Below are 26,471 nucleotides of genomic sequence, written 5' to 3' on the forward strand. Positions count from 1 at the left end.
AAGCTTAAACAAAAACTTTGTTTGCAAGTTATGTGGTACTTTTTTTTTTCTGAGAAAACAACATGTTTTCTTGCATTATTGAGTTTTTCTGTCTCAAATTCTTACTTTTTGAATGATTTTTCAGAAGTTTTATTCGATCATGTTGACATAATTCTGATTCTAACCATCTGCAACTTTGACTCGGGATGTAACATCCTGTGGCTGTAATGAATCATCTGTCTGTTGAAGCTTTAGAGTGCTTCTGAGTCATCCCGAACACAGCAGTGTGTTGAATGTCTTTGATTCCACACAGCTGACACCACAAACCTGATGTTGCGGTTTATGTACCATAATTTCACCGCTGTCAAGCCGCACTGAGGCTGTGCCAGAAATATCTTATGATGACATCACATGGTCTACTTTTGGGAGTTTATCCACAGGACAAGCAATAACGTATTAAACAAAGAACAGGAAGGGCAAAGAAACAGAGTAGCAGGACGATTCTCCTTGATAGTCTTGCTGACGGTTATTAACCAATCAAATGGCCAGAACTTTAAACTAGTTGTCAACTTTAAAGTTTAACTTCATGTGTTCTCAATGTAAGCGTGTTTTTCCACAGGTTATATCCCTAGTGCATAGCATATTGTTTTTCAAGCCTGTGAAATATCATAAACTTAACATTCAGTACCATGCAGTGATCCCTCGACAGAGTCTTTATCACAAAATACTGTCTTTTTTTCCAGAAAAACAATGGAAAAAACAGATCTTAGCCTTCGTGAGATGTAGTTCATAACACACTTCCAGTACAGATGGACTCAGTGGATGACACCATCTGTGCACAAGCCCTGCTTCTATATTTGCCCACAATCATAAATCCCAATTATGCCCATTACTCACGATCATTCTTACCGAATACTTAGTGTTGGTGGCGAGCTCTTCCCCCTCCCTCACCCAGCTGATCATTGGTTTTGGATTTCCCTGGGCAGAGCAGCTGAGCAGAGTGCTCCCTCCTTCTTTCGCCTCCACATACTGCGGTGGCGTCGCTGTGAATGAAGGCGGGGCTGTGGAGGGAAATGAAAAAACAGAGGTCCTTACATCATAAAGTCATAGCGTTCAGAAATGAAGCTGTGTTCTTTTTATTTAAACTTGATTTGAATATAATGTCTGGTGTTGTCATCTGTTTCAGATGCTCAGATTATATGGCAAAATAAAGGTATCTTAAAACTGTTTCTTTCAGTGGGGTCTAGTTACTGTGGAAAACAAATTTCTGAAGCTTAAAACTCAAACTTTAGTTCGAGACTTGGATGGTTCCTGAATGGTCTCTTAGGATAAACATACACTTGGATGAAACGTTTCCAGATATCAGTTGATCCCACAGTTTCCCGTAACACCAGAGAGAACACGGTGACGACGCCATTCCTTTCCTTTATGTTGCAGTTTACCCTTTAACAGTTTAAGACACCACTTAGTGACATCACTGAGTTTCTGACGATGTGACTGAGCTTCAATAACAGCCACAGGGGAGCTTTACCCCTTTCTTCTGCAGGCCAACTCCGCCAGCTGCTTTCAGTGTTTCAACACAATATTTTCATTATAAATAGCGGCACCCTGTTTAGTTAAAGAGTGAAAAGGTGCTGCTAAACAAGTGGGTCAGCGCTTTGCCGCTGGGAGCAATGCCACGCTTCAGACAAGCACCTGGAATGGAGTACAAATCGGCCAATTAGCACATTTAGACATCTGCCCGTCCGTGCCGCCCTGCCACTCTCGAAATACTCATCGCATTATTTGATACAGTAGATAAATGGAGATCCTAATAAAATGCATCATTGGTTTATGTTTCCCTTCCTGATGCAGCAGACAGGTCAACAGCTAAATGAAAAAGCTCATGATGCACCATTTTAGTAACCAAAGAGGGACCATTGTGCACATGCATCACTATGAGACTGTGCTTTTAGATGTACTGCATTGACTCACACTAGGAGGTTTGAGGAATCCTAATTATCTAATCACTAAGACTACAGAGCCCACTGCTAAGTACAGTATAGGTGCTGAAATGTAAATGTAAGTTTAACTAATGTAATATACTTAAGCACAACTTACAGCGTCTTGAACATCACTTCTGTGTAACTAATGTTCCTTTGTTACAATTCAGAGCAAAATACTGACTTAAAGTTAGTGATCTAATAGCTCAAATATACTGGCTTTTGAACCACGCATACATGTTAACAACCTGCTTCATCGTGAACGTAAATGTTCATATAACTGCCTATGTACAACACGTGTTACTGGAGGATTCCTCTAGAGGGAGCACCAGATAAATCAGACCGAGTAAAACACCAAAGTAGAGATTCTAGATTTTTATGGTGTAATTTAAACAAACATGGCATAGTTAAACATTTGACCTGTTAACTTTTTTTTCTAGCAGCTTCTCCAACATTGTTGCATCCTGTCTCATCACCTTTCAACTCTACAATGCTCGAGGCTGTTATATGCATACTGCATCTCGCAGACACGTAGCATTAAATTCTGAGGACGTGCACAACCAACGCTCCAAACATCCGTAGGATGCGCAAGGCTCATGTCATGCGTTTGTGTACATGTAGTTAAAAACCAAGTACAGGATTAAGACTTCATCCCTTTAAACGTTTCATCAAGTTGTATTCAAATAATTGTTTGAGGCTCAAAAGGAGATCAAACCTTTTTTTAAAGTCTAAAGTAAAAGATAACATTTGACAAATATTCTTCTTAAAAAGTTCTCTTTCCTTTCCCATCACTTCAAGAGGGCTCAAATTTGCAGCGCAGTAAAATGCTGCTCCAACATGAATGCAAATCCTTTTTCTTCACCTAATATACAAAACACATCAACATATAAAAACATGGTCCTTTTACTGTATCTGCAGGAGAATTTTTACTTTGATGACTTTGAATAAATCTACTTGTAATTAAGAATTTCAACTTTGTGTTATTGGTTCATTTACTTAACTAAAGCAGCTGCGTGCTTATTCCATCATGTGCTAATTCTAATCCTAATTAAGACTTCCCTTGAGGGATAAAGCGTCAGCTGACAGGAAATAGGCGGCACACATAGTGGTGACAGCAGCAGGTACATTGGTCAACCTGGGAGTTGTTTCACGCCGTCAGGTACGGCTCGTCACACAGAAAGTGTCAGCATGGCGGGGAAACCTGGGAGTTGCTCTACAAAAAAAAGCAAGCGGCACATCCCAGTTTTGCCCTACTTACTGCATCTCTTCATCAATTATATACATTAAAAGATGCTTGAAGATGCTGCATGTACATAGTTCTTCTTCACACAGCTCATCAGCAGATGGCCTGGATGCTCAAACGCAGGATTCAGCCTCGTGCTTTGAAGGCCTACAGTGGCTGTTGCTTGCTCACTAACTCAGGAGTGTGTCTGAATGGCTTGATTCCCTCCCCTGGTCTCTCTTTTGTTGTCTCTGCTCCTCTGAGAATACAGCAGCATACAGTACACATTTTTCATTGATTTCACATCATGAGCCTCAAAGGCGTAACGTGTGTTTCACTGGAAACTGTAACGGAGTAGAAGTAGGCGGCACTCAGGGAGACTCGCCTTCCTCTCCTGCACTGAAAGTGCCATAAAATTGTGGATTATTATATTTTTTAATAAAGAGAAGAAACAGGGGGAATCATGAAATCACTGCCACACTCACATCATACCTTATTTCTGTGGCAGGATCACACAACTAAATATTGTGTTAAAAATGATAAACTCATGACACGGACACACTATGCACCCCTATGTTCTATAAGTTGTGCACTTTCATTGAAGATAGAACCAATCCCAAAATAGAAGGCGGGACATAACGTTGGGATGAATTTGATTGGATCGTAAGCTTCACCAAAGCATTTTAATGCTTAAAATAAAATTATAAAATAAGCAAACGCCCCCTGCGTACAGAATGAGTCATAGGACATTTGAAACATTTTACAGGATTTTTGATTTATTGAAATATATGTGGCAGATATAATTGCAGATAAATTAACATTTAACATAGGAGCCCTGGATTTAAACAGGGGACATATATTTCATGGGGACTTGAACAAATATTCACTTCTCACACTGCTGCAGTGGTGTAGAAGTGCACTCAGGGATGTGACAGTACACTGTCAGGACGCTGTCACATCACTGTCAGGTGAGGATTCAGGTGCAACAGATCACACTTCAAGACATGCCCATCGGTGATGGTAAAACTAGTACGCTACTATGTTCAGTTTCAATTGAGCTCATGTGAGCAATTTGCAGAATGTAAAGAAAAAAATCTACTTATTATTTTAATCTGTATCATGTGGTCTCACATGGGCCTGAGGATGACTGGGCTCTACTTGTGGGCACATTAATAGTGACTGACGGGCATACACACAAGAGAAATATATGAAGCTGGTGGACCAATGAGCCTCATTTTAGCCCCAGCTGGGTAAAACTAATGGGCCATTAATGCCAGTGAATAAGTAACGCAGTGACTCAGTAACAGGGTTTGTCTTTCAGAGTAGATGGTGAACTTAAAACCATCAGAAAATGGTGGTTGTTCTTGTATTTTTTTTTTGATCTCTGAAAAGCCTGCTGATGCTTGAAACATGAAGAGAAAGGAGAGACAGGCGGAGACGAGACAGGAGAGGAGGGGGAGGGGGAGGAGGAGGAGGAGGGGTGGGCAGAGAGACAGAGTGGCCTTAGTGTCTTTTTCGGGCACAAGGCCTTGCCATCTGACACCTGCCACTGAGTGGGCACGAATCCCCTGTCCGCTTGGCAGGAAGTTAAGGCCAGCGAACAGGAACTCAAAGGAGGAGTGTATGCAAATCTCAACAGCCAAAGGAAATGGGTGCCCTTAATGTCTGTGTGGAGGCCAGACGAAAATGGCACCTGCTTCCCTCACAGACGTCCATTTAGAGGACAACAGTAGCATAAAGTCTACATATGAATTCTCGTTTGGATGTCTAGACTCTGAAACAAGTGCTGCTTATGACATGACTGTCAAGTTGAAATAAAAACCCTGAAACTAACACCAGTTAAAGGCTTTTTCTACCCCACATATAAACTGCATCTCTATAGCTAGTCCCACAAGCACTCAGGAGAGGCTGAGAAATAAAGTTGTAGTTTATTTCTCTCATCATGACATCTGTGAAGAGGTTACATTTTGACATAACTCAGTCAATTAAATTATCCTACAGATTAAGGTCAGGCATTATTAGGGACACGGTTGCTGTGAGTGAAAGGTGGATACTGTAGCTTTCTGCTAACTAATTCAGTCACTGAAATGAACTTCTCGGCCATATTGTAGTTGTTTTGGGGATTCTGTCATCCGAATGCCAGAAGTCAGAGCTGGTGTTTGTTTTTAGCAGGTATCAGCGTCTGTGTTTTGATTTTTGGACACACAGTTGGTGCCAGAAAGTGTTGTGTTCTTTTAGCTTTTTTTACTTAAATAAAAAATTACAGCACCCGTAATAGAAACTCATTCGGTGGAAAAATGATGGTCACCTAGCTTATTCGCGAGCTTGCTAATGAATTAGCTACAAGCAGGGGCAAGATGTAAAAGACTTCTGACTTCAGAAAACTGAAAGGTGGCCGATAAATTGAATAATTCAAGGCATCAAAAAAAGGTAGAAAACTGGGGGAGCCAGTAGCCAAGCAGATAGTTTGCATGCCCCGTGTACAGAGGCTGCAGTCCTCAAAGTAGGAAGCTGGGGTCCCAGTGGCTATGTACTTTATGTATACACCACGAGTTGAAGGAAATCAAAATGTGAGTTCATACTATCTTGCAATCCACCAACTATATAATAATCAAGGATATTATTAGTTCGACTGCAGCCCAAAAGTCTCAGGCTCTTTTGAAGGACGTGAAGAGTAGCAGAGGACGGAGAGGGAGGGAGGGAGGGAACGGTTAAAGTTAAGAGTGAATACTGATGAGCTAAGCTATAGAGAAACACAGACACACAAATACACAGACACCAAACATCACCAGAGTGTGCAGGTGACGGCAGAGTATTCGCTCTTCAGCCGCAACTTCAACCGTGCAGACAGAGCTCTCATTCAGCTGCCTTCAAACGAGACGCTCTCATGTCAACATTGATGTAAAACACAGAAACACAGGGCCGAGCCATTTGCAGCGTGTGGTTCGCGGACACAACAGACACAGTATACATAGGAAACATTACGTTGTGCGTTTTAATTACCATTTATACACATCAGCATTTCTCATTCCCAAGTGATCATGCAGCTCGGAGGACTTAATAAATGGTTCTTTATGCAGTATTTCTGTGTTATAATCATTATTCAAACAAAAAGAATTGCTTTCACTGTAAAACATATGCACGGCCAAATTAAATATGCATGAGTTTCACACACTAGTCAAACAGCAAGCGCCAAATATACATGTGAAAGAGCTCGACGTTATTCTGCAAGCAAAATCTTTCTCTAACAGCCCATGAAGGATCGCAGCTTTGTGCAGTTAGAGACCGGTAAAACCTTAACACACGAGAATTAACAGCTATTCATTGCCTGTTTAAGAGATATTCTCAAGCTGACATTTACCAAATACAAATAACTATGTCATGCATTTGATGCATATACGTAACTGTGGTATGCATCTGCAAAAAAAAAAAGAAAAAAAGCAGATGTAGGATTGAAAAAGATGAAACACAAAGGCATCTTTGCCTCTGCAACAATGTGAAGACACACTTCACATATAGGGTTCTTTAAGCCACTGGGGCTTTCCTGGGAAATGCAAAGGTGCAGATTTTTTTTCCGCCTGGTCATCACTTTGATCGCTCTCAGACTATCACAGACGATCCCTGCCGGAACCGCCTTAAACAGGCCACAATCAATTCTTCCCTAACCAGCCTCTCAGCCCTTTTTACCCCAGGCCTTTTGAAAAGGAGATGCAGTAGTGATCTGAAACTGTGAATAACGGTCACTCATTCAGATGTGCCATGACCAACGGGTCACTGGATGCGTGAGCTTTCTTTAGAGCCGAAACCTGATCAGTTTTTTTTTTTTTTTAATGTTTCTTTACCAGAAATAAAAGACAAAAGAAGACTTTTATCAAGCAGGAATACAAATGAACGCATCAGCGTATAAATGTCCTACATACAATAAGATTTCAAAATCTATCCTTCTAGGTTGAGAAGGGGGAAATATAGTTGGTAAAATATTGTATTTGAAAATTGGAATGGGCAATTAATTTTCAAAATACATTTTTTCTGAGATAAAATGTCCTGTTATGACCTGTATATGTTTTTCCATTTACTTCCACTGACAAATAACATTGAATGACTATGTTACTAACAGTATGCAGTTCTTTTTATTGCTTTTTATCTCAGCTACTGTTATTATAATTATTTTAATTTTTACAGTACATTCAGAAAATATTTAATTCCTTATTAGGGTTGTTATTTATTGGAGGTTGTTGTTTTAGGTATATTTATGTTATTTCCTGTTACACTGCTGGGGGCTGAGATAACAGCCTTTTGTCTTTTATGCAGATAAATTGGAAAATGACACGTAAACAGAATCTTGAATCTTAACACATATCTTTCTGGTGTCTGTGGGGTGTGTGCAGGTGACTTACCATTGACCGTGAGGTGCACCCAGCTGCCGTTGTGGAAGGTGTCGTACTGTTGCTCCAGCATCAGGACCCTGCATTCGTACCAGCCCTGGTCCTCGGAGCGAACTGGGTCAATTTGTAAGGAGGCCTTCCCATGCAGAGAGGCTCTACCTGGAGACAGAGAGAATAGAAAATCCATTAATAAAAGAAATCTAAAAAAAATAAACTGACTGCCGATCTGTGCAATTGGTCTGTTGCTGCTTTTAAGAACACCTGCTTGCTCTTTTTCAGCACTCCTTGTTCACTCCTTTCAAAATCACACTCAGCCTCTCTGGTCTCCGTAAGACATCAGTCATACAAGAGCAGTTGGAGGTTAAGTGCTTTACTTTAACTTTTTTATAATGCACTGGAAAAGTCTTTAGCTTCTAAAGAAGTCCCTTTTTGCTATTTAACAGGAAACTGATTTTAAAAAATGCATTTCTTTTAAAGATTTGTTAAAATAAGGGATCAAATATGTTCTTCCATTCCTACATTACATGATGCTCTGCTTCTCCCAGTTCCTGTCATTTTCTGCAGAGATTCAATATACTTTAGCAGGGAGCACCTACAGCAGTCTGGAGCATTTCCAAGCACGCGATGGAAGGCAGGAAAACACCAAGTTATCCAGTCTCTCACAGAGTTAACAGAGACGAAAACACTTACTATACAGTCATACCCACGGGCAATTTAGAGCCTTCACTCCAACTTTACAGTCTCTGGACTGTTGGAGGAAACAGAAAAGAGCAAAAAGCACGGACTCCAGATGCAATCCAAACTCAAAGGAAGACGAGCAAAATAGTAACATAGGCTACTTCTTGTTATCTTGTGATTTTTTTTACATTTGTCATTGACAATGCCTCAATAACTTTAGTACTAGGACCATTAGCACTTAAGTTATAGCCTTGCTCTGTCTGGAGAAGGGTTGCCAACCGTCCCACTTTTACCCCGGATGTCCCGTATTTAAAACTAAATTAGCCAGTTGAGAACTAGAATCTTAAACAATATGCCAAATAAATATTTTATTTTGTGATATCCAGTGTGCATATCCCATTTTACAGAAAGACTTTACAATGAGGGCACTAAATAGTCTTGAATTGTGGTTAAATTTATACTCAAGAGTAGGCTCCTCCCCAGCTTACAGTCCCTATGCTTGGCGAACTTTTAACTAACCATGTCCTAGCTTCATGCGTTATAGAGAGAGATTGGAGTGGTGCCCATTTTCTCATCTCATTTTGGCAAGAGAGCATAAAAAATATAATCCTCAAAATGTTAAAGTATACCTTTCACAGACTGAATGTCTCGCTAAAGCATCCTAAATGAAATACCACCAACCATCATATTTCAAGTACTGGGATTTATACATAAGGCTACCTTGGAGTCATATCTTCAGCTGAATTAAAATTAAGTGTGTCCGAAATGGAGGAAGTCCAGCCTTCCACCTCACAGAAATCATCTATTTCTGAAAAAAACTCTTCCTTCTTCAAGGCTCAGGATAAATTGGAATTCTAAAAGGAGGGAATCACAAGGGGATGAGAGAAGTTCAGGAAACCAGGCATGGTGAAATCTTCAGCTTCTAAGCTGTCTGTCTTCAAGCCTCCAGCCGGCTGCTCACATGGCTGCCTTTGACAGCCCAACAGACTAAAACACTCGCTGCTGCTCTGTCTGACGAGTGTTCTCAGATGGAGCATTTTTCCAAACTTTGATGTGTAGACACACTGTAAGCACTGTTTCCTGTTACTTCAGACTGACTGTCAGGCAAATGTATCGACGTTGAGGGTGGGCTGAATTGCTCTACCAGCACTGTGTATAAATGCAATAGATAGATACCCCAACCCTGGGATTGCTGCCATAGCTTTGGTAGAAAACTGACAGAAGCAGGAAATCAATACAGCAAAGAGGAAGAGAGAAAAGTGGGGACTGCAGTCTTGCAGTAAAAAGGTAGCTTGTCTTTAAAAAGTCAGGTCTATTTTTGCCTGGGCATTGAAGTGCTGAGTGGGGTGGCTGGTGGTGTGAAGGGTGGGGATCTACATCAGCTCGCGTTTGTCAAAGAGTGAGACGGTGCTGCTGTAAACAGAGTTAACAGCACTGTATCCACGTCAGGCCTCGGGCCCCTGGGGCATACACCACTTACACAGTACAGGGTTCTGTGTGCTGTGAAAACAGACCAGCTAACACCTTGTTCAGATCAAGTCATGAGTTTTGTCGGATAAAAAAGGTTCAGAAAAACTCTAAAGATCCATTGTGAAAGAGTTGACAGACACAGTGTGCTACACTTTATGGGAGGATAAAATGATACGCAGAGTTCAGGTAACACCTCTTTCCCATTCTCTTTCTACAGCCACTCCCTGGTGTACGTTATTACACACTCAGTACAAATACTCCACAGACACACACTCAAGTTTTGGACACTGAGAATCATTTTACTTACAAATTAGCAAGATTTTTCTCAGAAGGGTTCCAGGGATTCTGTGTAATCCCTTTGGCTCTGAACCTAGCCTTGTTTCCTGTATATAGCCAATTCCATTTGAAATATTACTGGATGATACTACCTGGTCTACAAACAAACCATAACACTTTTTAGGCCAATGATTGGTTTAATAGAGCAAGAGGGAGAAGTATATAGTATAACTATAAAGATGAGATGGGTGACAGCATCTTAGAGTATAGTTTACTTTGGGAACATCCAAGAAAAGTTTCATTTGTTTCAGTTAAAAAGAAAGCCATTGTCACAGGAATGATTTCACTGAAGAATAAATTGGTGGTCTTTGCTGGAGATTGTGAAAAAAGAGTGGGAGGACAATAATGTCACATCACTTACTTGATGCATTTGTAAAATAAAGAAGGCTGTGTTGCTATCAAAATTCTTTAAAAAAAAAAAAAAGAAAGAAAGATAACCGATAACTTCAAACTGTATCAACGTACTGTGCATGAATATACTCCATCTGGAGAGCATCTCCTAAATTTGTCTCAAAGATCAGTGATAAGTGGGCCCATCAAGACACATTTTAACTTGATGATTTTTCTCTCAGTATGATGACCTGCTAAACAGCTGTCACACTGGGGATTTGACTTGTGAAGCTTTCATGCACAGTTACCCTACAAATTGCAGCCAACATCAACTGCCCCACTCTCAGTGTTCCTTTTGCTCTTTTTCAGCCCTGCAAACATCTCCACACCACACCCTCTAACAACAGCTAAACAGGATGAGACTGTTTTTAATGTTACTGACCTAATTATTTCATGTAGAGACTTCATCTATGGTGCATGATGAAGGAAACACTAGCAGCAGTAACGAGCTGAAAAAAGACACACTCACAAAACAATTGCAGCAAAAGAGCCACAAATAAAGAAGCCAGTGAATGTACTAATGTCATCCATGGAAAGAAGCAAAGACAACCCAAATAAACACTCAACAGACAGTTTATTGAGGTAAATCAGGCAAAGGCTGCATTGAAGTATCACCTGAAGGATACTTTTATAAAGAAAGAGGCACGTTGTGTTTATGCAGGCAAATGCAGCTTAAGAGAAAAAGAAATGCATAAATGTTGCAAATCTATATATTTATCGAACAGGCTCCATCTAAAGATGGTGCTGAGAGAGATATGATTTGGTTTTCAACAAGCTTGTCCCAAAGCGGGACGATCTGACACTTACATTTCACAAGCTGCACATCTGAATTATTGATTGCATCATCACTTGAGCGGGCACAAAAATAGATGTTTTTAAATGTTGTAATTTCCATATAGCTGCAGGACAAACCGAACGAAATGGTTGGGGATAGATTTGAGTCTGTGAGGAGTTGTAAATTTCCCATTTAGCAGTGAATTAAACAGGTCAAACAAACAGATGTAATGAGGGAAGAAATCTTATCTTCTCTTTGAAGACTTTTGAGTTACATATTAAAATGAACACACCGACAGACTCGTAAAAATGAGTATGACTGGAAATTGAACAATGGTAATGTTCACTTACCCAGACAAAATGTTTGCCCTGTAGATGGATTTCCAGTCATTAAAATCTGCAGGCTGAAAATATTTGGATTCATACTGTAAGTACAGTATTGACAGATAATCAGCTCTGGTTTGGCAGCAGCTGTTTGTTGGAATAAAATCACATTAAGTCTAATTCACCAATTTCATTCATTTTGAGCGATAACAATTCATGGGAATAGTCCAAATGAGCTTTGAGACTGCAAGGCCCCAAAGAGAATCTCCAAAGCCTCAGTCCAGTGTCATTATCACACTGTCACCACGTACATGCAATCCCCAGAACCGACTTTAATCTATGTAATGAGAGCGGCCATATTCATGTTGCATCTGTTCACTGGTAATTCCTCTACAGTGGACTTGCTGCCACATGGCAACATCTCACCGTGGAGAGTGATGCTGTTTGAAAAGCGCTGCTCGCTCCGTGCTGCTCGTCAGGAGGCTACAGTAAACAAAGAGCAGCATCCAGCAGTTTCTACAGTGGCCACTACAACATAAAAAGGAGGGTTCCCCAGACAGTGAGTCACCGACATTAGTCCTTTTTGCAGTAACAACCCTGCTTGTAAAGCCCACAGGGAGGAATTACAAAAAAATTCAATATAATTTACACCACTTTCAGCCTATTTATATAAATAAAAAAAAAAGAGAAATCTTTTACGTCCACATGAAAGGCTGCTCACTCCAGGGAAATGAATCCTCTAGCTTTTTGACAAGCCCTGCTTTGCCTTTTATTTCACAGCATATTACCAGGTCAGGCAGGAATTTTTGTACTCGGTAAAGAGGTGAGAACAGGGAGGGATAATTCTGACCCCATTCTGACAGCTCGCCATCTTGTCACAGATACCGAAGAAACATCAGAGGAACCAATTTCCTGCTGCAAGAAGCCTGTGTGAAAGCAGAGGCAAACATATTGTCTACGCCAGGGGAGAGAGGTTTAAAGGTTGTGTGAAGCTTTGTTCAACATGAACGAAAGCATACATTTAGTGTTATCCTAAATTTTAAAGCTACTACAATCAATATCTTCTTATTAATAATGGATCAAATGTGATATTGGGCGCTTCACTTCTGAGATTGTAAAATAATTAACACTCAACTTTAATAGCATTTTTCAATTCTTTGTTTTAATTTTAGAGTACCTTGAATTATTTTTTACTATTTTGATAGGCCGTGTCCAGACTGCAAAAAACAACAATACATAAAATACAATTTTTCTTATTTTGTGATCCCTGGCTCTAGACCACATAATGCAGTAATTTACAGTGAAAAAAAAGTGCTCAAAAAAACTTGTTATTACCGACTCGGTACCAAGAAGCAGATTAAAAAGTTAGCAACTATCGTATCAAATCAAGCAGTATCATGGTTTGGCAACTATATGTCAAACAGAGCACAATGCGTGCAAATGGCAGGATCCGCCTCTTCCTTTTGAGAGATCTCAAAGGGGATGCCCCAAGGTTCGATTTCAGGGCCCATTTTATTTTCCGTTTATATCAATAACCTGTGTGAAAATTTGTTGAATGCCATGTATAATTTTTCTGCCCATGACAACATCATCTTTTGTGGTTCAACATCTGTCGCACAAGCTTTTGAGTTTCTGCAGGTAGCATTCAATGTTGTCCAAACTCGTCTGAGGGAACTAAAGTTGGTCCTAAACAATGATAAAACAAAGCTCATGTTGTTTTCTCATTTAAGAGAAGTACCAGCTAATGTCCCATTGATTTTAACTTCCCAAGGAAATCAAATTGAGCTTGTCAAAAGTTACAAGTACTTGGATTTTCTTATTGACTAAGAGCTGTCTTTTAAAGCACATATTGCCAAATTGGCCTCTAAACTCAAGGTGAAGCTAGGATTTTATTGTAGAAATAAATCCTGCTTTTAGCAACTTCTTGTTTCATCAACCATTCTTCCTTTGTCTGATTATGGAGCTGTGCTGTATATGGGTGCCTTGCCAAATGTTTACAGTCATTGGACACCGTGTATCACTGTGCCTAAAGATTTGTGTGGTTGTAGACACCTTACTCATCACTGTGGCCTGTATACGAAATCTGATTGGCCATCTTTGAAGGTGCGCAGGTATATACACTGGCTGAGTCTTATTTAAAAAAGCTCATTTTGGTTTAGTTCTTTCGTATTTCTGTTCTAACCTCCAGAGAACCAGAAGCCACTATGCCTTGCGTTCCTGTGATGATTTTAAACTGTCGGTTCTTAATCATGTAATATTTATTATGACGTGTGCTGTTGCCCTCTTAGCCAGGTCACCCTTGTGAAAGGGATCTTGATCTCAATGGGTTAATTACCTGGTTTAATTAAAAAAAAACAAAAAAAACTTTGAGTTATTACTTTAAAAGGATACTCGAAACTAGAACTAATGGAATCCTATGTAGTGATCAAACTCATATGAAGATTATAGATTATATTCAGTTATTACGTTTTTTTTGTTACATCAATTTGTATTGTAAGATGAATAACAGAAACAAGTCTGTAGCCACTGAGTGTATGTCAGTCTTTGTTTACAGCCTGTCTGATATGCCCCCAGGTGGCCAAACAATCAGTTAATGCAGGTTTAATACATCCTGTGAGTCAATCTTCAATTAAATGGAATTCATTTTTGTGTTACGGCCTCATACAAGCTTTGATTTTCAAGCTGTATTTTCATTAGATTACCTTTGCTGCTCTATATGTACTGCATGTCAGGGTTTGATATATTGTATTGACTCTGTACTGTACGTGCCCTGTGCTGCATTGTCACCAGACCGTGTAGGTAGGAATGTATGTACAATGTAGTCGTAAATTGCTGAGGTGCAGTTATTTCCCTCTTTGCAGATGCACAGGCCTGAACGCAATGTTCAAAATGAGACAAGAGCAGTACAAGAAACCAAGAACCTCTCAGTACCTGAGGGCCTCAGTGAACTGTACCAGGCTTTACACTTACAGGCCAAACCACTCAAGTCCCATTCTGAGGGAAAACACCAGATCCAGCTGAATTTGTGGGTCAATCTTCTCAGTGAAATAGGATTGGCAGGTATGTGGACACAGCACATTTGGACAGTGATACGTTTAGCTGGTTGAAAGAAACAGCTCTGCTTACAGACATAAGCTTTTAATTAGATCTGCATCAATGACGGAAATCTATACAATGTTAAATCATGAAATGATTAAATAATGATTATGGCTTACATCTCAAATGTTTATGAAGTTATATTTCAGTACTGTATCCTTCAGATTGATACACTCTGAATGATGTATTTATCAAGGTTTGAGACCCACATCATATTCTGATGTAGGGACATCATTGTTGTGGTTTCACATATTAAGATTAAGATTTACTTTTATTGATCCCCGCAAGGGGAAATTTCAGTTTTTACACTCCAAGTCATGCAACACACACACACACATAGGCTGAAATATACACACACATGCACAAACAGGATCCTATGGACATGCACTAATGGAGAGACGTCAGAGTGATGGAGCTGCCCACAGCGGTGCTGCTGAGCTGATGGTGGGGAGGGGGGTTTGGTGCCTTGCTCAAGGGCACCTCGGCAGTGCTCAGGAAGTGATCTGGCACCTCTCCAGCTACCAGACCAACTTCCATATTTGGTCTGCACCGGGACTTAAACCAGCGACCCTCCGGTTCCCAACCAAAGTCCCTACAGACTGAGCTACTGCCGCCATTGTGGTTAGAAATAGAGATGCTTAAGAAAGTAATATATGATGAAGCAGTCGTGTTGGTCGATAACATGGTAAGTAAAACAAGGTAATACTTGGGTTACAAAACTTCACAAATACATAGTTGTGTTTTAACTGTTAGCTTTGGAAGTTAAAAGGAGTGATGTGACATTTTGGGAAAAATTCATATTCATTTTCTAGCCGAGGATGTTTTGACAATGATAAAGTACGTTTAGCATTATGGGAGCAATTTGAGGATGTCAGTTTTTGCTACACAGCACAGGGACAGATTCAGGGATAAATCCATCACAATATTCTCCAAAGATGAAGAGATGGTTTGACATAAATAGCAGCATTTATGCCAACATTTATCAATCATTTAACAAGGTCAACTCGTATTATGTGGAAGCTAATTAGTAACATTAGGATGCAAATGTGCAAAACATTGGATCTGGGGGAAGATGTAACTTTGAGATAAAATACAGACTATGCACCACAGACAGTGCAGACTAAGGGGGGATTTTTATATTAAATTAACTCCATTGGTTATACTAGTGCTGTGTGAAAAGGTCTTTAGATTACATGGATTATGTGTGTTTCAGTCTCCCTTTGGCTTGCATTTAATGATGTCCTTCTATCTTTTATAGTCACTGTTGAACTTTGTATCTCCCACTGGTATAGCATAAACAGTCCAGCTGATTTACAATGCTTGGAAAGATCTTGAGCCTGATTCCTTCCGAGATGCTCCCAATGCTTCTTTCAAGATGCTTACTCATTCATTTAAAAGTTTTAAACTGAATCTGTAAGGGACTTTTCACAACGTCTCTGCATTGTTGCAGAGCTGGGTTGTTATGCAGCGTCTTAGCCACATTCACAGCTGTCTTACCAGTGTACTCTGGATCCACATGAGGCGGGTAGAAGCGGAAGTTGATGAAGAAGGGAATAGGCACTCCAAACTTGAACCACTCCACCACATAGGGAGGCTGCTGGCCATCCAGGGGAGGGGACACGTCACACCCCAGGATCACGCTCTCTCCGGCGCGCGCCGTCACAAACCGGGGCTCCTCTCTCACTCCGTGGGCACCTTAGAGACACAAAAACAGGGAGATTCAGTGTTTATCTAATAAGACTGTAGTCTGACAAAGCAGAAAAATCTCATTGCATCCAAGTCATCCAGGGCTAATTTACAAACAATAACTGGGTGGCTATTGCAGGTGATTGACTTTACTACTACACAGCACATTAAAACAACATTTAGCTTAAGATACATTGAATCCTTATGGCCCACATTCTGAGTCACCCTGCACATGGGTAAACCCTCTCCCTTTCATCAGCTCTCCTCATCCTTCCACAGAACAGCCTATAGTCATCTGTCACCTGCATCTGTTGGTGAGTGTTTTGTGGCTCTGCCTTACTGTACTATAAATGAGCTGCCAACCGCTTCCATTGATCATCTCTGGCTGCTGCTCAGATAAGCTTTACTATGAGCACCACCAGGCCCTGGCGTTAAGCCACCAATGTCCAGGCACGCTGCCGAGCGTTGACCTATCAGATGACTGAAAGGTCGGCATACCTGCCTCAGCAGAACGCTCACTCTGGGAATGGATTTTCTCCAGCTGCCACCCCCGCTTTCATTGAACCGGCTGTATCTCGGCCGTCGGCTCGAGCATGACTACCCACCCTCGCCCAGGGGGAAAATCGCTTCGGGGATCAAGGGACATGCTGACGTATCACTCCGGAGAAACACCAGCTGAATAACTTTCAGCTTTAATTAGCAGTGTCATTTGCATTAACAGGATAATTTTTACAAGCAGAACAAATACATTGGGGCTTGAGGTATTATGGGCTCAAGCTGCACTGGTGCAACTATATGTAATGATGTTCCACCACCATCTCTACTATATGACATAACACCACCACCAGTGATGGGAGTGACGCGTTAATGTAACTCCACTACTATCTGTGTTAAGTAGTAGTATATCTAGTTACTTTTTTAAATTAAATTACGCCATTACAATGAAAGAAATTTAAAAGCACTCGTTACTTTCCGTGAAATAGCCTACAACTGCGGGAGATTAAAGTTTATTGACACAGATTTGGCGAACGAGGTTACAACTTCTCTGGTAGAAAGAATGTTGAACGCAGTACACACACACACAATGGCTGATGATCGTTCAGTAAGATAGTAGTAACTAGTACCTAACTAGTTACTAAGTATCAGAAACTAGCCCATCACTGAACAGCATTGTGCCTTTTCAGCTGTGTACAGTGGAATCAAAACCAAAATAACTTCTTCTTTCTGAAACTCCTCCCCTCAATACCATATCACTTAATGAATGCGATTACCAGTTTAATCTGCCTCATCCTGTGACAGATTTAATCCACTTTACTCGTTACAGCCCGCACAAATTCTGGACTGAAACAGAGCAGATTTTTATCAAATTACACTTTTTTAATGTAATGGTTTAGTGTGTCAGGGCTCATCAGAACGGGAAACTACTATTTCTATTTGTCTGGGGGGAAAACAGTTTTGCTGCTTATCATAGTACTACTGAGCAAACCAAACCAAACATGTGCTTGACACAATGAAATTATGTGACCACTCAAAAGCCCTTGTAGGTCTCTAATGGAACAGTAAACAAATACAAAAAGCTGCTGAATACTAACCTTCAACAGGATTTATACCCTAAAAAAACACTCTTATGAGTTCAACATCACACAGTGGAAACTGAATGACAACTGTAAGCCACAGAGGCTGTGCCTTAAAGAAGGAGCACAACTACATGCACTTACTTGAAGCATTCAAAGCACGCTTACAGTACAATAAAACAGCATTTCTAGATTTTTTCATGAAAGTGCTATTGAGGAGAGATTGATTGTTTGCTAAGGCATAGGATAGCATGTGAAAAATCAGCTAAAAGACGGATAATTGTTGCTATGAGCTTCTGTCTGTGTCCTCTCTGCTCTACCTGTACAAACCATAACCTTACAAAACTGCAAACCTGACCCATCCGGTTATAAGCACAACAAAATCAAAAATCTGATTAACTAATCCTTTCAGGATTGCAGAAAAGCCTGAAATTCACACCTGAGCATGCTCCATTGCAGCCTCATTTATAACGCCTTAAAAAAAGATTATAATAACCCATTTCAACACCCCATCCAGGGCCTGTGCCAAGGCAAATACAGCACAATTTTCTTGTTAAATAAATAGTCTTTTAAGAAGTCCACTCAATTTGCATTAAAGATCAGTGAATATTAGTGTGGGTGCCTTAAAGCAGCAGTTCAACATTTTTGGACAAATCATTTTATGCTAAAACAAGAATATTACAAATGTCTATGTGTCTTTAATGTAAGGATAAAGCAGCTAGTTAGCTTATAGCTTAGCACTAGGGCCTGACGGATGTGGGATTTTTGGGTCCGATACAATATTAGGGAGAGAAAAAATCTGATACCGATATATCGGTCAATAACTTTCTTAGATCTATCTCGATCTGTTGAGATAGATAATCACTCAATCAGTTAATCCATAAATAGTCAGTAGATAGGAGGTACACCAGGCAAAACCTGGTACATCCCAATACAACAGTAACAGTCCCGACAACTGGCAATAAATTCATTTTACTGTGTTTATAGGGTTTGTCCACCAATTGTTGTAAACATGATGGAAACACCTTTCATTACAACACCATGCGATTGAATAGCACAAAAACATCTTAGAGAAAGACTGCACACCATCCATCCAACCCACCATCCAACCACCAACAACCCAACCCACCATCCAACCCACCATCCATCCACCCACCAACCATCCAACCCACCATCCATCCACCCACCAACCATCCAACCCACCATCCATCCAACCATCCAACCACCAACAACCCAACCCACCATCCAACCACCAACAACGTTTTCCAAACAATTTCAGAAACAATTGAACACTTCAACTTAAATGATATCATATTTTCAGATAAAAAATATAAGAAAATATAATGAAATACAGTATTATATATACTATATTACACCAAATTACTTTTTTTAGCTATGTGTACTTACTTAAGATGAAGATTAAGATTAAGACTTACTTTATTGATCCCGCAAGGGGAAATTCTGTTTTTTTAAATTGATATTTTTGTACATAAAGGTAAGAAACACAAAACTGAAGTACAGATATACCAAGCTAGTTATTACTGTAAACAGTTTAATTATTGGATAGTATCTCCACAATGAAGCTCTTATCAAAGCTAAAACAGTCATAGAAAAACAGATAGCTTTACAGTGTGGCAGTTTTCAAGATGCATATCAGTCGACATTGATGTTTTATACTGTTAAATAGTGCTTGAAAAATCTGTTACATGTTTACAATCAGAAAAAAAACAGTCTGGTACCAACTGTTTTAGATAGGGTTGTTGAAGAAACAGAGAGTGTACCTGAGCAGGGGTGTTGGATAACTTATTATTATGTCAGAGCTTTTGTCTTCATTTATGACTCTACAGTTGTTCTCTATTGCTTTCATTAAAAAAACAGAGCAGGCTGGCATCTATAATGAAACACACTGGACACATTGTTTGGTTTGAGTAAGTAGAGTCACTTGACATGAAGCACAGGCGGCTGCACACACCGTGCATGCTGCTGAAATCCTTTTGTTTTCCCTGCAGACAGTTCAGGTTGCAGAAGTTTAGAGGCTCGTGAAAAGACTCAGAGAAAAGACTTTAAAGACTAAGATAATATATTGGAGGGCAAATAATTCTCCAATTTCTTTATGGGATCCTCATGTGAGGACAATCAGCGCAGGCTTGGTCACCGCTTTTGCCTTTTTCATTTCCTTAATGGAGACAGGGTGACCCAGCAGGGTTTATGGGGGCTTATTCGGGAGAAAAATGAATGCTCTCAACAAGAGATAAATGTTCTACAAGGGTCCATGCTTAAGATCTTCCAAATAAAAAGTACAGTAGATATAAAGGGATCAATACAGCTAGTGGATGATGGGTAATTGAGATTGCTTTGGCACAGTAAATGTCAACTGAACTCAACTAAAGTGAAAACCCTTTAAATACACAGAGGTAGGAAACTGTTGACTAAGATCTGCATAAATCAACAGATAATAAATCCATGCGGCCAATATGTTTTATGTATTTATCCTCAGATCCTAGTTGATTTACTGTTATGGTCATATATTCCTGAAGGGTAACAATTCAGACCCCTGTCACATAAATCATCTATACAGCAGGTTCTTCAGGTACAAAAGCAAAATACACAGAGAATCATTCCTCATTGTTTGGCAAAGGTTAAACCAACAGGGCCACAGTGAGTCTGGGCTACATCTAACAATAAATCTGATGAATCACATGATGGTTTAGTCTCTAGAATGTCAGAAAATGAAGCAGTGACGACTGCTGACTGGCATCCCGAGTGTCTGAAGTCCATAAGTTATATGTTTTAAGACCTTATTTTCTCATATCCTCATGGCAGAAAAACTTGAGGTATTAGATATTTCAAAAAACACGATGAGTAAATTATTTAGATTGAGAATGTGTCTTGCACAATAGCCAGCCCACATTAAGCACATTAAGTTCATATAATCAAGAGCCATACAGGTGGCTGCAAACAACAGAGGTCCAAAAAAACACAAGAGGCGACATTTACTTAAAAAGATTTTTGCATCATGTCCAACAAGACATCATACACAGTGATATATTATATTTAAATAATTTAGAACTGGGTATGTAAAGATAAATACTAATAAATCACTTTCCAGGCTAGAGGAGTGAAAATCAACAAACCAAGATGCATACAAATCAAACAGCCTTTCAGATTTTTGTTCTTCTGTAGAGTTAATATTTTACTGTTAAACAATTTCATGGAACATTAACTCCTGAGTTTTTCTAGTTTGTACAGGACAAAGGAAGATTGGACTAAAGAAAATCAGACAGCTCACACTATCGGTTTTCCTCCTGATTATTTTTGAATCGACGAGCTTCAGTGTCCAGAGGAAGAAAACTCTCAGCTGTGCAAATAAAGATTTTTGTCTTCTACAGATCAATGACATGATGATTCCAGATTGCACTTATGTCCTTCATTTTTGGTTTCAACAATACATTATCACTTTATCAGTGTCCTGTTTCTTTAAACTTTAATAAAAGCTTGCCTTGAATTATTTAGAGCAAATGGTTTAATACATGCCCTTCTTATAATAAACTTTTTATAAATGACCATTATAGTTGCTGGTAGTTAAAATGTGTTGGAGGCAGAGCCAGCTCCTGTCCAACGCTACCCTTTAAATATAACTAGGCTCTCGCAAAAAAAAATAGGATTATTAATTGATAGCTGATAGCATGGTATTATTCAGAAATTAGTTGGTTCATGCTTTACAAAGCCCACGTTACATGTTGTTTTACAGTAAACAAGACGTGATTGGGGCACTATATGAGTAATGTAATCTCATAAGATTCACATGATTATTAGGAAATACATCTACATTATCACTGTCAAACAGATGAGGAAGTAGACTTGGTCTTGACTTCACATAGTGCCTGATTCTGAATATGATCAATACAGACTGTTTTGGTTGTTTTTTCAAATCCATTCATTCTAAATCTGCAGGACAATGAACCATTTTGAAATGTGTGAACATGTTATGAAGTACATAAGTTAAGTTTAATTTGTGAACCTTTTAAGTTGTCTCAACCAACACTGAAGGAAGTCCTCATGAGAGACTAAAGTTTATAGAAATGTGCAGATTTTTGCTGACTCCCCGAGTCAAAAATTAAAATGAATTATTGTGTTGTTACTTACTCATCAGGGTGTTTTATAGTAATTTGTGAGATAAATTTAAGTCATCACAGCACCAGTCAGTGTGGAAAAAAACATCAAAGACCGACTAAAGCAGCCAAAATAAATGCACAATAAAGAAAACCAAACCAAAAACCAATAAGAGGCATCTGTTGAGGTCAATCAACAGCTGTGCCGGCCAACACATGAATCATCACAGCAGAACAGCAGGGGCACGAGGGGTTCAATCTGCAACAGAATTCAGCTCACAACATTTTTCAAGAGTCAGTGGCTGGAAAACAGCTCTTGTACCAAAAGCACTCTACACTGTACTTACAGTAATTCACAGGTTTCTACTGTAAAAAGATTTATGGCAATTTTGGGCAGTACTCATGCTGGCGAGCTGGCAAAATGTTTGACAGTATTTGACGTCCATAACACACTGAACAATATTGTGGAAAGTCGGAGGGACTAAAATGAGAGGCAACACTATGGGTGAGCACTGCTTGGCTTTGTAGAGTAGGGTGACACCAGCACAATATTTCTCACAGTGAAACCTAGAATCTAATATTTACCTCGTGCTTGGATTTGATTCAGCCTGCTGTGAGCGAGGAGAAGTGTTGCTAACTGCAGCTTGAGATTTTGTATCGTATAAATCAGGCAGCTGTGTACGGCTCACAGTGATGAGGATATGAACGCTGCTTTATGCCGGACACAGCTCCCGATGTGGAGGATGTAATGGAATATAGACTGGACGCAGAGTCTCAAGGACGTGCAGCCACTGGGCTGGATGGGCCACTGACAGGGCGGTAATTGAATGCCAGCCTGCATGTGCTGAAGGTCACATCAGAGAATGGCCTGAATGTGTGTGTGAGTGTGTCTTCTGAATATGTGTGCATTGGCGGTTGTGTTTTTTTTTTTTTTGAGTCTGTGTGTATCTGAAGTGAACATTTCTATTGTGATCATTTGGATGATAAGATGACTTTATAAAGAATTTACACAGCGGTTTATTCATTCAATGAGTGCTGATACAGACAGTCCCTTCAGGATGTATTTAGCCTTTTCTGTGATTATTGCAATGCAAGTTACAATGTTTTGAGGCATTTTAAGTAACACATTGCACGTACACTTTTGGCAAAAAATGCTTTAATAATAGCCATCTATTTTCTAAGTCAGCTGCTTGTCACCTGACATCACTTCCGGTCATTTTGCAGGTCAAGATGCCCGGTCTATCTTATTTTTTTAAAGATATTTGGGCCTCCCCCCCCCCCCTCCCCCTCATTAGATATCACAGCTGAAGAAAGACAGAAAATGCCCAGAGGAGAGAGAGGGGGATGACATGCAACAACACATGCCACAAGGACAACCACCTCTGCAGCATGGGCCGCGCGATACAAACACCAGGCCATCCAGCGCCCCCAAGATGCCCAATTTAATGTGGAAATATTCATTCAAATGAACAAAAATTGCCATTAAATACTTGTTTTGCACGGCTATGCCCATTTCAAGACTTTTCATATATGCACAGGTTTAGATACGCTTTATTTATCAGATATACGCCTTTTCTAAACGAGTTGTGTAAGTTGGGCCAAAAGATTGACTACACATTGAGTATACACAAAATAACAATCTGCAAAGGCCTATAAATGCTGCTTCTGGAACTGTTGTATAAAAGCGATATCACATTCTAGGCAGTGCTGTTGCACTGAATATCAGCACAGCTATTACACAGTGGTGCTGACATTTATTATAACAGCAGGCCCACATGTGTGATGTTGATGAATGAAAGGAGTAGGAAAGAGGAAAAGTGCAAAAAAAAATAGTATAAGGGGTGTGGTGTATGGTTTAAAGTAAATGTAAAACTGAAAGACAACAGAAGAGGAGACAAAGATAAGTGAGCTAATAATAGATTTAAAAAAAAAATTATGTTAAAGCCACTTTGACATTGGCACTTCTGGGCACCGTCCATTGCACCATAGGGCTGAGGCAGAGGTCAGCTGGGTTTGTCCTGCTACTCACACAATGACAGTGTATGTATAATCTGCTCAAGGCTGCAGCCAGACTCTTTGTACATAATCCTAAAACAAATCAAGTTCTGTAGGTTTATACACTGTCCGTGTTTCTATCTTCTTATGGAAATGATCCGAGAGGGACGTAGTGAAGTTTGGCCAATTTGAAATCAAACATGCTTTGACTCCTGACAAGTATATTTATTTACATCTGCTTTCCAAATTTCACTTACCAACCAAGTTTCCCTCCTTCCAGAGTCTCGACTCCATATCTATCTACCATCTACATATGGGCCTTTAATGTATATTTCTGATTGTCATGAAGCAAACTCAATGTGCAAAATGTGGTGAACTTGTACACAACTGTTCCTGCTTCCTGGTTTAATTCAAGTTCATAAAGAGATGTGTGCCTGACCTATCACCACAATCCAGTCAAAAACAGCTTGCTGCTCTACTTTCACTGTTGTTTGAGAACAATCCCAGATAGATTCACTCTCTTCATTATTTAACTCTCTTTAATGGCAGAGTTCCCTTCTCGGACAAGCAATGCTCAGTCAGGGATGCAATGGATGTGCTGACACCTGCTCAAACACACAGCAGAGAGAGAGCAAGAGAAGGAGAGAGAAATGAGAAGGAGAGAGAGAGAGAGAGAGAGTAAGAGGTGTGTGAAATGGGCTCGGCTTGCCAAAGGCACAAAGGGCGAACCAACATTGCCGGGTGCTGCGCTGCCACAGGGGCACATTATAGGGCATCTTTGGCATAAGCTGCAAGTCACAGAAATTCCTCAGTCCAGCCATGATTCTATCATTTCTTACAAGGCAAGGTGTTACAAATGAATAAAACAAAGAGGCACACTGCTGCTAACAGCTTTTCATGTGGCTTGCCTAATTACAGCTGCTTATGAAGCTGTTTATTCAGCATCAATAAATCATAGAACAGTGAAAGACTCAAAGCAAAGCAGAGCTTCTGCAGTACGTTACATGTGAGCTGCTCAGACATCCTCATCAGCGCCACATATCCTCCAATCAACGTATCCGCTTCCATATAATTCCCACTCTGCTCACCCCCTCTCTTACACTCACTTCCTTTTTATAAATCTCATATACACACTCTCAAGTGCGAGTTCAGAGAGACAAAAAAATGAGCTTACTTCAAAACTTAACACTTGCATGTGTTTCTCCAAACTAGAGGAGAGACATTCAATGTGGTCCTGATTGAAGATGGAGTTGGACAAGCAAGCTTCACAGCAGTTTGGAGACAGAAGAAAATAGTGTGAACATAATGAGTACCGCATCAGTATCTCATGGTGGATTTTTAGCATCTTGCAGCATCTTGTGTGGGTTGCTGACATGGACCTCTGTAGTTAAAAGCATCTATGTTTAGCACTGCTTCTTTTTTTAATTTGATACGCAAAATCACTTTTTAAAGATTGATTCTGGGGCTTTTGTGCCTTTGAATGATAGGACAGTGGATAGAGTAGTAAACTAGGAAACCAGAGAGGGGACTGACATGCAGCAGAGGAGCTATAGGTCGGATTTGAACCCGGGCCACCAGCTTGGAGGACTATAACCTCTATGGGAATCTAACCGCAAGGCCATTGGCTCCCCAGGAGAAATAACTATAACTCAAAAGAGAACTATTTTTTTGTGGTTTATTTTCTTTTCTTTGCCTTTAAAGCCGTGGCTGAGTTTCCAAATCATGAAATAATAACTGCTTACACAATATAGATATTTTACTCTGAGCAAACAGTATTTTTTCAGATGAACTTCTCAGCCAATATTTTCACATCACTTCCTGATAGTCTCCCTTCCAGATGGTTATGATACCATGGCATGCCATGCCAGCCTCACCGCTGCCTGCTTGGCCACTTGACTGCAAACACAATGAACATTTTGAGTTTTTGCTTTTTCGTCATTACTGAAATCTGGAATACTAAAGCTGTTACAATTGTGAATCCCAATAGCAAACTTCCAATGAATTTCTCAGTAGAGTTAGCCTGAGATAGCATGTTGTCATGGAACTCAACTACTGTTTGGCTTAGTTTTTAACACACACAAAGTGTTGACAATGATGAAACTCTAAATACTTCAAAAAAAAAAAGGGTTTTTCCTATCTGTTAAACAATAAATGTAGAATAAATCATGTTAGGTGGACCTACAGTCATTATTGCATTACCACATTCAGATTACATTTTCACAGTTCCCCTTTTTGAGTGAAGAAAATTAAAGATAGTCATGACACAATGAGAGGGATGAAAAGGAGTCTAAGGTCATTTTAAAGTCAGATTCTCTGTTCTGGTTTGGTGAGCCTGAAAGGGGCACAGTACGGTCTGATGGCTGTTGTCTAAACAGCTTCATCATGTCACCGCTGACAGGATGGGAGGTTTTCTGGGACAGAGTCCAGTCCTCCTCCAGTGTGTCTGTAGGCCTTCATCCACCATCACA

At 39.9% G+C, this 26,471-nt stretch overlaps 1 protein-coding gene across 4 annotated transcripts in view; it reads right to left on the minus strand.

The window, feature by feature from the left end:
- igsf9ba (immunoglobulin superfamily, member 9Ba) overlaps window positions 1-26,471 on the minus strand; it is a 68,443-nt gene that overhangs the window by 33,468 nt on the left and 8,504 nt on the right. For all 4 annotated transcript variants that reach the window (XR_009674183.1, XM_061046689.1, XM_061046688.1 and 1 more), the window contains exons 2-4: window positions 16,134-16,331; window positions 7,581-7,727; window positions 889-1,040 (exon numbers count right to left, since the gene is read on the minus strand). Coding sequence is in view for 3 of the 4 variants with exons in the window: in XM_061046689.1 (XP_060902672.1) it covers window positions 889-1,040; window positions 7,581-7,727; window positions 16,134-16,331 (497 nt within the window). In the remaining variant the exon portion in view is untranslated. The remainder of the gene's footprint in view (window positions 1-888; window positions 1,041-7,580; window positions 7,728-16,133; window positions 16,332-26,471) is intronic.

Source organism: Labrus mixtus, chromosome 9 (genome assembly GCF_963584025.1).
Source record: "Labrus mixtus chromosome 9, fLabMix1.1, whole genome shotgun sequence".
Taxonomy (NCBI): domain Eukaryota; kingdom Metazoa; phylum Chordata; class Actinopteri; order Labriformes; family Labridae; genus Labrus; species Labrus mixtus.